Here is an 11,329-nt window from a genome sequence, read left to right as displayed (position 1 = left end):
TCAGTTTTCTCCCACAGAGGTAGTTCTAAGCTGTCTTTTGAAGCTATAGAAACTACAAGTGTTTCTGGCACAACAGCCAAATTGTTCACAGAATGCACTATTTAGCTTCCTCTGGTGGCCTTGAATGGTAGAAGAACTATTTTATAAACAAAAAAGTGGATAGGTAAAAATAAGGATTTCATGTATTGTAAATTCATTTCATACTATCTCTTTAAGAAATAATTGGGTGCATTATTGTCATTCATGGAAGATGGCAAAGAGAAAAAGTAACTGAATTTCTCTGTATGATTTATGTTTTAGGCTTCTGAATGTGGCACAAGGAGAACATCAAATGAAAGCAATGAACCCTGTGAAAAGAAGACCAAGGTACGACAAATTACTCTAGAAGACACCTGTAATCCACTGAAGACTCAGGATAAAAGTGAGTTTGCTGTGAATAAACCTTCAAGCATTTATATCCAATAAATACTCTTTCATTGTCAAATGTAAATGGTGCTTGTAGGAAACCAGAAAAACAAGTCAGTGAACGTAAAGTTCATTACACTTACACTTCACCGAAAAGCATTAACCTCACTGTTCTTTTTAAAGAGGGAATTATATTCAGTTTTGTGGTGTGATGGTGATTTGAAGCGTCTTTAAGACACCATCAACTAGCCATATGGTCTGCTTAAAAACTGTAATGAAAAAATACCACTAGAGTTTTCTGGTATTCTAGGCTAATTTTGTGGCTTTGCAGTTATCAGTGCAGAAATAATCCGTACAGAAAATAATTTTGTTTCTTTTCCTATGTATGAAGAAGAATACAGGTGAAGATTATTGATTTTCCAGGGAAGCTAATCAAGATGGTTGCATGCACAATTCTGTGGGGCTGACAGAAACACCGCATTGAGAGAGGGGAACGACTGTAGGGAAGCGAGTGACGGAGCAAGATTGTTGTTTTCTCTGCTTACTGATGTCATTCTAATAGATATTCTGTTTTAGAAAATAAGTTGCTAATATGTTTTTGTTCCCCCCCCCTTTTTTTTTTTTTAACTGAAAAAGAACCTCAGAAGTGTGAAAAGCCCCGTATATGTTTGCAAACTCTAGGCAGACTGAGAGAATTCTGCAGTGATTCGGACCAGCAAAGTAACAGATTCCAGGAGGATAGTTTTCAGAAGAAAGAATCTCTGAGTTTGGAAAAATGTCCCACTATTATTGAAAAAAGTTCAGAACTGAAAAAGCCTCTTCAGTCTTGGAACAGTAGCAGAAAGGTTGCTCAGAAGGTACGTAGAGCTCTGTTCCAGTGCTATGCAGATGACTGTGGTTTAAAAAGGCAAGCTTTGACATGAGATTCCATTTGCGTTTTGGTGTTCTGTCATTAAGTAGTGCAGCAGTGCCTAATATGCCAGTGTTTCTGTATAGATATTTTCCTGGAACTCCTAGCATAGTGAGCTGGATGCCTCTTACAGCTGTTCAGTGATGCCACTGAAAGAAACAGCAAGGAAAGAGCAGGACCACTGGCAGTGTATCTTATAAGTGAGTTACCCCTTAATATTGTAATAACAAATGTTCAGTGTGCGCTTTAGCTCAGCTTTCTTTCAGCTCTGTCAGTTTTGATACAAACCTGTAAAATTCCAAGCAGGCTTTCTTTGCAAAAATATGATACAGAATTACTGCTGAGATGTAGCTTAATACAGTTGCTGGTAAGCTTAATACAGTTGCTGATACATCTAACTACTAAAGATATCACTGGGCTTTTTTCATCTGCAGAAAATACGGGTGGCTCCCGTGAAAAATTATCATTTTAGAAGTCGATAAGAGTATAACAGTACTTGCTTCTTCTAATTATGGGGCTAATTAACATAATTAATTGGTTGGGTTTGGGGTCAGCTTGCTAAGTACGGAAGTACTTCCCTTTGAAGTACATGAAGGTACTGGAAATCATCTCATAGCTGCCTGTGGTGGTGCTGCCTTGTGACTCAACTGCTCTTAAAGCTTTGTATGTGTTTTTGGAGAAAGGCGGTTGTATGAAAGGTGGTATAATTGATTTGTCATTCCCTGTCTGAAGGTCATGAGGTTAAGCTGAGTGTCTGGCTTGCGTGAATGTGAGATCAAAACGTAAATCTCTTTCTTGTGGCAAGAGATTTCTGTTGTGAGGAGGAATTGACATTGTAGGTATGGTCAGCTGGAGAACACAGGAAACTGACCACTTCTCCGTCCCTCTTCTTAAAACCCTTGACTGTCTGGTGCTTCCTAATTTCTGACTCTTTCTCCATGCAGTTACACCAGATGCTGCCCCTGCTAGTTTAATTTATAAGTCATACTTTAGCATGTCTCACAGATGTTTGAGAAACAGTTCTAGATGCTGAAACTATAAAATCTGTGGTTTATATGTGCATGTTTGTGAAACATGCATGGGGAGTATTTAGTGACTTTCTTCTGTAAACTGGAGGCAGCATATGCCTGTCTAACATAAGTTAGACATAAGTTGTTAGTTAAAAATGTGTGTGTTGCAGTGGAAGTGCATGTTTGGTGAGCAAAGGCATGTTCAGCACTCCTTCCACCTACCTGTGGGCCTAAGACTGTTGTTTCTGGAGGTTTATCTTTGAACAGATATGATTGTTAATCTGTGTATCAGCTGTGCAATATTTCTGCCTTCCTATTACAAAGTTGGTTTCCAGTGCACTGGTGCTGTTGTGCTTTTTATAGCCGTATTGCCACTGTGTATTTGTACGCTTAGGTGGTTGTCACCAAACAGCCTTTGGATCCCGTCAGTCACAGGTTGTCTGGGATTGGCAGCTGTTAACTCACTTCCTAGAGCACAAGGAAGGTCATCTTTAACCATATGCAGAGAGACTCCGCAAGCAAGATGTATGCGAAGTAAAAGTAAAGAGCAGTTATTTCTTAATATACTCAGTAGATAGTGAGGACTCATGACTTACTTGACAAAGTATTACTATCATCTTTCTCTAAAGGACACCAGCTGAGTCTGTGCTGGCCACGCATTCAGGTCGGGAGGTGCTGGCCTGCCTTCCTTGGAGTGGCTTATCTCAGTGCTTGTGTCTTGCTTTTTTCTTAAGAGTTAGAACTTTTTTATGTGGATAATTTTCTTCTAAATCCCTTGAGCTGCTAACTTACTACCTTCTCAACAATTCAACTTTCATGTGTGTTTTTACTTTTTTTACTTTCTTTCATGACCTTATTTCACATGCTTTGCTACAGTAATTTTCTCTGTAAAAAGTGACAAGGTCATACTAAACTTGTGGAGGGTGTTGTCTTTGTATTTTATTGTATCTTTAACCAATTTTATCAGTACTTGATACTGTGATATATGTGAGGAGGAATTTTGCTGTAAGTGAAGGGCAGCTTATCGGCGTTGTTCCAAAAGACTGAATTCACCACCCTGCTTACTGTAAAGAACAAAAGAAAGTTGAAGAGCCGAAGTTGCTTGTCTAGCATAGGCTACATAATGTCATTGTAAATAATAAACCACAGAGGCAGTAGTCTCAAAGCCTTAACTCTTGAGAGTTTTAGAAACTAATATAGATTTTCTGTGTTTCAGAGTAAATTATTTTGGAAGGTCTGCAGAGCTTATGTAGAAAGGGCAGACTGGAGAAGAAGTACAGTTTCGGAGCCTGAGAGTGAACTGAGACTTGTGTTGAAATTGGTTTATTTCTTGATTTACTATGGATTTTTGGAATGGTACTAATTTTTATGCACTACGGTGTCTCACCTGTAAATTGGAGTGGTAATTCATCTTCGTTTTTATATCCGGCCAGTTTAGACTGCCCAGTCTTTGCAGCCTGCATGTCTCTTGATCTGAGTTTTGAGAGCTCATGATACGGTAGAGATCTGATTTCAGCTGACATGTGTGAGGAGAGCTGTGAATCAGAATCTTTTACTTTCATGACTTTTTAATTCCTTTTAAAACCAAATAAACTGTGTTCTGTATATCTTACTTTTGCTGAGGTTCTTGGGGCTGTTTAATGCAAGAACAGTCTTTAGCTCTTCAGTCAATATGAGCCAAGGTCTGCAGGGGCGATGGATTTATTTAATAATTCCTAACTCTACTTTTCCATCTACAGGAGGAATTATGCTGTGACCTTAGTCAGTTCTCTGCATCTTTTAAGTCTTACGAAAATACTCAGAATACTTCAGATACAAATCTCAATAAGAGAACCAAAAGTATTTACACTCCACTAGAACTTCAGTTCCTAGAAATGAAGAAACAGAATAAAGATGCTATTTTATGTGTGGAGTGTGGCTACAAATACCGCTTCTTTGGAGAAGATGCAGAGGTAATTTTTTTTTTGTCAGGATTATGGAAAGATACTTGCATTATGTTAGTGTTATACTAGGTCTGTGGCCACCTCAAGAAGGAATGTTTTTAGAGGCATAAATTTTGTGGGTTTTTTTAGTACTTGGAATCAAGTTGAAAAATCTCTACATACTTAAATTGAAGACTATCCATTCTGCATACACTTTTTACTAAAATAGCATTTGTTATTTTGTAATCTTATGCTTGCTATTCTGCATATTGAGAACTTAAGATGAGGTCCTAGAATGTTCAGATGCATGTTCTGATGTGGCACCCACATGTGCCTGATCTGTAGAACTAGCAGGCACTTTGCATCAAACTTAATTTTAAAACGACAATTCATAAATGGTTTGTAATGAGGTTTTTTTTGTGTGATCTGTCCCAGAATCATTGCTACCAAACTTTGATCTGTGCTTATTTCCATACATGAGACCAGGGAGAAACTTTGCTTAGTTTCTGGGAATTAATTTTCCCAATCAGATTTGTACTGTGTAATTTGTCTACCTGTTTGCTGGTGCGGTCACAGTCCAGAAACAGAAATATACTATCTAGGTACACAGTTAAGTGTTTGGCTGCAGTTCCTGCTTAACAACACTTTCCTAATCAGTGTACACCTACCTTTGCCAAGGGGCAAAAAAGCAAATACAAATCATACATTATTATTTTGTTATGTCGTTATTTTTCTTCTGTGGAGTATTTAGCTTCCACTGCTGTTGGATCAAGATTTTTCAGTATTATAATTGATTATCTGGCTTAATACCATCTGTATAACTGCAGTTAAAGTAACTGCTTTCTGCATACTTAGCATTATGGAAATTCTTTGACCTGTTGTTGAGCTGTATTGCAGAATCTGTGTGTATGTGTTATAGGTGGTTTACCTTATGGTGGTAAAGGTCAAGGTGAAGCATAATAATCTGAATTAAAGTCTGTGATACTGAAGCCTGTGTTAGTGACAACATGCTGGGACAGGAAGGTGGAGGAGCTCAGCTCTCTGTTTTTTTTTTCCCGTAATGTTTTCTGTTTGACACTTGACTCTTAATTGTAGTTGTGCATCAGTGTTGTCATAGAGATGAGCTCAAGTATTGCCTTTTGAATTATTGGCTGACTCTTCTTCCTGTACTTTGCAGATTGCAGCTAAAGAACTAAACATATATTGTCATCAGGACCATAACTTTATGACAGCCAGTATACCGAGTCACAGGCTGTTTGTCCACGTGCGGCGACTTGTAGCGAAAGGATATAAGGTTATTCCTGGCTTTTATTAAATGATGTTAAGTAAGAATAGCACTGAAATAACTTGCACTTATTCTACCAGAGTCTTATTTCAACTGCCAAGTGGGAAACTCATTATCACCCATTTTTGCAATTATAATGGCTAACTTCCCTTTGTTTCAATATCTGCATTCTGTGGAGCATCATGGAATTTAAGTAGGTTGAAGCTTCCTCCCTTTGACAGTAAAGTATCTTTATATTTTCTAGAATTTTTTTTCTCTCAGTTTTTTCATCAGGCCTTTGAACTTCATTAAGATTATATGTTATGTTACACCATGTTAGATTATAGCTTACCATACTTTTTTGTATTTTATCTTACATTTTATTAACATTCACATATATAATATCCTATCATATTATAGTATATAGTCTATTATATATTACATTACTTATACATCATATTATGTTGTATTATATAACCTCTCTCTTCTGTTCGTCCTCACATCCCTGTTTTTCTTCTCTCAAACAATGCTTTTTCTCTTTTCCTTCCTATTGTTGATCCCTCTAATTCTGTTGCTTTCTGTTGATACCTTTGGGGTTTTTTTTCTCATTATGAGAAAAGGACTGTTGAATCTAAGTTGATTGCAGCAATCATTCTCTGGCAATTAGTGAACTCTAGCTAAATTGTTTCAAAACAGGGCAAGAAGCCACAAAGTCAGAAGTTGAGAGGTTGGTTGGAAGTGGGAAGATCAGAAGGAAAAGCAGTGCTTTACAGCCACATTAGGTGGATTGATAGTATCCTCTGCCATTCCTGCTCAGCTTTAATGATTCACGTGCTGTTTGCACACCTTAAAAGATCACCAAATTTCTAGAATAGTAAGAAAATCATTTATTATCAAAGAGCTAACTTTGTTTCTTGTTTGTGTGCCTATAGGTTGGAGTAATAAAACAAATGGAAACTGCAGCGCTGAAGGCTGCTGGAGAAAATAAAAGCTCTCTCTTCAGCCGGAAATTGACTGCTCTCTACACTACGTCTACACTTATTGGAGAAGATATCCTTTTTCAAATAAATTTGGTTTCAGACTCCAGTCTTTGTCAGCTCGTGGCTGACATAAAGAGGGACAGCAGGAAATGCTCTTCCTTTAATTTTATGTTCTGGTAAACAACATGCTGGCTTTATAAAGAATTTAATCTCTTCAGGCTTTAGGTTTGTTGTGAAACAACAGAACTTGTGTTAACTGTAGTTCCTTTTTGAAGTCAGAGCATGGACTTCCCAAGTCTACAGTGCCCTGTAGGTCTTGTCTTCAGCTAGATGTTTCACTAGATTGAGAATGCATAGCATTAGTGATTCAGGAGGTTGTGAAGGAATAAGGATTTGCTGTCTGGTGTCAACAATTTGCTTTAAAGTGAAAAGAAGGTGATACAATCAATGGACTGTTAAAAATCTACCTGGGTAATTAATTCTTGACTGTTATGTGAAAGGGAAAATGACATAGAAATAGCCTTTAACAAGTGAAGTTTTTTTCTTAATTTCTTTCCTTCCAGTCTGAGTTTTAATAATTGCTGCTTTATCTAGCTAATGTTTTGGTTTTTTATAAATTTTTCAAACTGGTACTTACTAGATATGAAGAGCTAAAAAGATTGTTAGATTAAAGAGATTGTTAGATTAATACCTGTGAGGTTGCACTTTAGTGGATCCACAGAGATGCTGTGAAGGCTGGAACACTTCTGCTCTGGAGACAGGCTGAGAGAGCTGGGCTTGTTCAGCCTGGAGAAGGCTCTGGGAGACCTTAGAGCAGCTTCTAGTACCTAAAAGGGCTAACAAGAAAGCTGGAGGAGGCGCTTTTGACAAGGGCCTGTAGGGACAGGACAAGGGGGAATGACTTTAACCTGACAGAGGGGAGATTGAGGTGAGCTCTTAGGCAGAAGTTCTTCCCTGTAAGGGTGGTGAGGCTCTGGCACAGGTTGCTCAGAGAAGCTGTGGCTGCCCCATCCCTGGCAGTGTTCACGGGCAGGCTGGACGGGGCTTGGAGCAACCTGGTGTAGTGGAAGGTGTCCCTAACTGTGGCAGGGGGTTGGAATTGGATGAGCCTTAAGGTCCCTTCCAATGCAAAACAGTCTGGGATTCTATGATTATTCTGTTGGAAAACGGCTAGTGTACTTACAGACCTTCTTGTAATGGTTGGCAAACTGGCTGAAAACAGGCTCAGCAGTATGACCCAGCCTGGTGGATAGATGTGCAGCAAGTTTTCAATACAAATAGCACTCCTGCTAAGATCTAGACTTTTGCTTAACTTGGGGAATTACCTGCCTTTTAGTTGCTGCATTACTGATGCAGTTATTTTTTATTGTTGCGTGCACATGGTTTGTGGATGTAAAGTCAAAGTTGCAAGGTGAAGCAGCCCGTGTGCAGAATGAGCTGCTGGTTTTACTTTCGGCATAGCAGCAAAATCAGAGCAGGAGTCACAAAATATATTTGAGAAGGACTTAAATCTAGGACTTGTATATAATCCACCAATGTCTGTGTACTGTTTTTTTTAACATTTATTACATGTGAACCCTTTGCTGAAGCTAGATGATTCTCTAGATGTTGAAGATGTAACAGCAGATATCCCTGATAACTACCTCCTCTGTATCTGTGAAAATGGAGAAAACTTAAAAGACAGAAAGAAAGGTGACATTGTTATAGGCATCATGGTAAGTCAGTTTCTCAGGGGAATCAGTATTTTAGGGTTCGTATGGGGTTTTTTGGAGTGTTGTTTTCTTGGTGTTTTTGAGAGGTGGGTGGTTATCTTCTTAAGTTCATAATTGTTCTGTCTTTTAGATTCCTTTGGAGTTTTGTTTGTTGTTTGTTGTTTTTATTTTTTAACGAAATGCACTTTAGGTAAGATATCATCTCTGTGTGAATTGCAGTGGCTTTATATTTGAAACTACAGAAGAGGTCTGGAGTTGATAGTTTAATATTCCTGACATCGTTTTTGCTGCTGGATCACTTGAAAACTTACCTGTGTTTGAGCCAAAAAGAGGGGAATTACTAGCTTGGATGCTTTACTATAAATATTTTTAAAGTCAAATATTTCAAAGCTTGTGAGCACTTTTTTCCTCTATGGAATACTGTTCTTTAGAGGAAGAGACATGCTTTTTTACTGTTTACACTTCAAAATTGTCTGGTGAAGATTAAAACCAGGATTATTCAAGTGGTAGAACACTGATAACTGAAGCCCAGCCTGCTTTTAATTCAGTATTTTAAAAGCATCTTGATTTTGCTTATGTTTGACTGTCACACTGTAGCTGGGAGTGCTAGGATGAGTTTCCACTGTAGCATGTGCTAAGATGAGTTTCCAGGCTGAATGCATGCACCTTCCATAGACTTCCAATTATATGTGTTTGCTTAGTAATAAAAGTTGAACAGTGATGGTCTGATGATAGGAAGTGCACATTTACATTCCTGAGATATTGTTACCACTTACTAAGACACAATTGCGGTAGTCTTTTGGAATTACTACTGTATCACAGATTTGTAAAGCACAATTTTATCTTCTGATCTGCCACTTTCAGATGTCACTTTCAGATTTGAGCACGTGGGTGCTATATAATTTTGTGCTATACACCATAATCTTTGTGCTTAACAGTGTGAGTCACTGAAGTACTCTCTGAAAATTTAATTTTTTTTTTTTTTTTAATTTGACAGGCAATACAACCAACTACTGGAGAAGTGGTCTTTGACAGTTTTCGGGATCGTGCATCTCGCTCAGAATTACAGAGTCGGGTTTTGCGCCTGCAGCCAGTTGAAATGATACTTCCATCTAGCTTGTCAGATCAGTCTGAAAAGCTCATCAACAGTATAACCTCCATGAGGTATGTTGTATGGAAATTCTATTGTTTGGGGTTTTTTGCCTTTATTATTAATTACAGCATGGCTATTGATGGAATTTAGATCCAGAAGCAAGTACGGATCTGTAGTTCTGTAATGGCCCATTCAGAATGACTGTAGTTTGCTGTGGGGCTGAAAATTCCCTACATCCCACTGAGTTCTGGGCACTCATTCTTAAATTATATTTAGACTGAAATTCATGACTTCTATCTGTGAAACATTTGTGCACGTGTATATTTGTGTGTTCATTTAGAGAGACTTGCTTGCACACTGCCTATGTTGTGACCTGTTGGATGTATTTCAGAGCTCATTCATTTATCTTTGGATGAGAAAGTGGTGTTATGTGGCTGTTTTTCTTGTTAGTCATAGTCTGAAGATCTCTAAAAGGAATGGAACTGTGTATTAATGTAGATAGCCATGCAGAACTTTTGCAAGTGGTATTTATCATAGAATCATAGAATAGTTAGGATTGGAAAGGACCTTAAGATCATCTAGTTCCAGCATCCTTGCTGTGGGCAGGGACACCACACAGTAAGCCATGTCACCCAAGACTCTGTCCAGCCTGGCCTTGAACACTGCCAAGGATGGCGCATTCACAACTTCCTTGGGCAACCCATTCCTGTGCCTCACCACTCTCACAATAAAGAACTTCCTTATATCTAACCTGAACCTGTTTAACCTGTTTAAGTTTGAGCTGGTTACCTCTTGTCCTATCACTACAGTCCCTAATGAAAAGTCCCTCCCCAGCATCCTTGTAGGCCCCCTTCAGATACTGGAAGGCTGCTATGAGGTCTCCACGCAGCTTCTCTTCTTCAGGCTGAACAGCCCCAACTTTCTTAGCCTGTCTTCATACGGGAGGTGCTCAAGCCCGCTTATTATCCTCATGGCCCTCCTCTGGACTTGCTCCAACATCTCCATGTCGTTTTTATGTTAAAGACACCAGAACTGTATACAGTACTTCAAGAGAGGTCTTATGAAAGCAGAGTAGAGGGGCAGGATCACCTCCTTTGCCCTGCTGGTCACACTTCTTTTGATGCAGCCCAGGATATGGTTGGCTTTCTGGGCTGTAAGTGCACGGTGAAGCCGGTTCATGTTCATCATCATCCAACACCCCCAAGTCCTTCTCCACAGGGCTGCTCTGAATCTCTTTTCCACCCAACCTGTAGCTGTGCCTGGGATTGCCCCAATGCGGGTGTAGGACCTTGCACTTGCCTTGTTTGAACTTTGTGAGATTGCCATTTGTCCACCTCACAAGCGTGTTAAGGTCCCTCTGGATGGCATTCCTGTATTTCATTCTGTTTGTCCCATTACACTGTCTTGAACTTGGGTACAAGCTTGTGTATTGTATTGTGAAGTACTGTGACTGATAATCTGTTTATATTTTGTGTACTTGTTGTGTATTTCATGAGCAAATTTGTTAGTTGTTTTCTGTATCAGTTTCATGGTGGAATGAAGCAAGAGTAGGATGTAATTTTTAAGAATGAAAACATAAAACAATCCTCTGAACATATGTGATGAACTTGCAAAGTCTTACACATGCAATTCTTGTAAGAAAATTCTAGTTTTTCACTTTTTTTTTTTAACTTTGCAGCTCTGGGCTGTAGGGAGCTAGCTTAGAGCTTGGTGTTTCCATTCGGAATGAGCTAGTCAGGATAATAGTATCTTAAATGTTAACAACACTGGGGCTAAAGAAAGCTAAATAAAAATGAATGTACTACATAGGCAAAGTATTGTAATGGGGGGGAAGATACAAATATTGTTACCCTTCCGTATTGTAAAGAAAGACAGATGCATCACAATCACACGGATGGTAGCCACCTGACAAATAGTCAAATCTGTATGTTTCCTACCTCACTTAAACTCTGCCCAAATCATAATTTTGTAGCTTCCTTTCATGCTCTGGGTGGCTGAGTTGCTTTATCAGTCTGTTCCACAGGCATTCTTTT

General features: G+C 38.8%; 1 protein-coding gene across 1 annotated transcript in view; it reads left to right on the top strand.

Annotated features, from left to right (window-relative positions):
• The window catches only part of MSH3 (mutS homolog 3), a 120,572-nt gene that overhangs the window by 1,807 nt on the left and 107,436 nt on the right, over positions 1-11,329 (top strand). Inside the window, 7 exon segments of the mRNA XM_065662488.1 lie at positions 301-421; positions 1,042-1,262; positions 4,065-4,277; positions 5,425-5,541; positions 6,444-6,563; positions 8,063-8,206; positions 9,201-9,367. Coding sequence (XP_065518560.1) covers positions 301-421; positions 1,042-1,262; positions 4,065-4,277; positions 5,425-5,541; positions 6,444-6,563; positions 8,063-8,206; positions 9,201-9,367 — 1,103 coding nt within the window.

Source organism: Lathamus discolor, chromosome Z, assembly GCF_037157495.1.
Source record: "Lathamus discolor isolate bLatDis1 chromosome Z, bLatDis1.hap1, whole genome shotgun sequence".
Classification (NCBI taxonomy): Eukaryota; Metazoa; Chordata; class Aves; order Psittaciformes; family Psittacidae; genus Lathamus; species Lathamus discolor.
The sequence above is the reverse complement of the archived record's forward strand: the minus strand, read 5'-3'. Positions and strand labels throughout refer to the sequence as shown.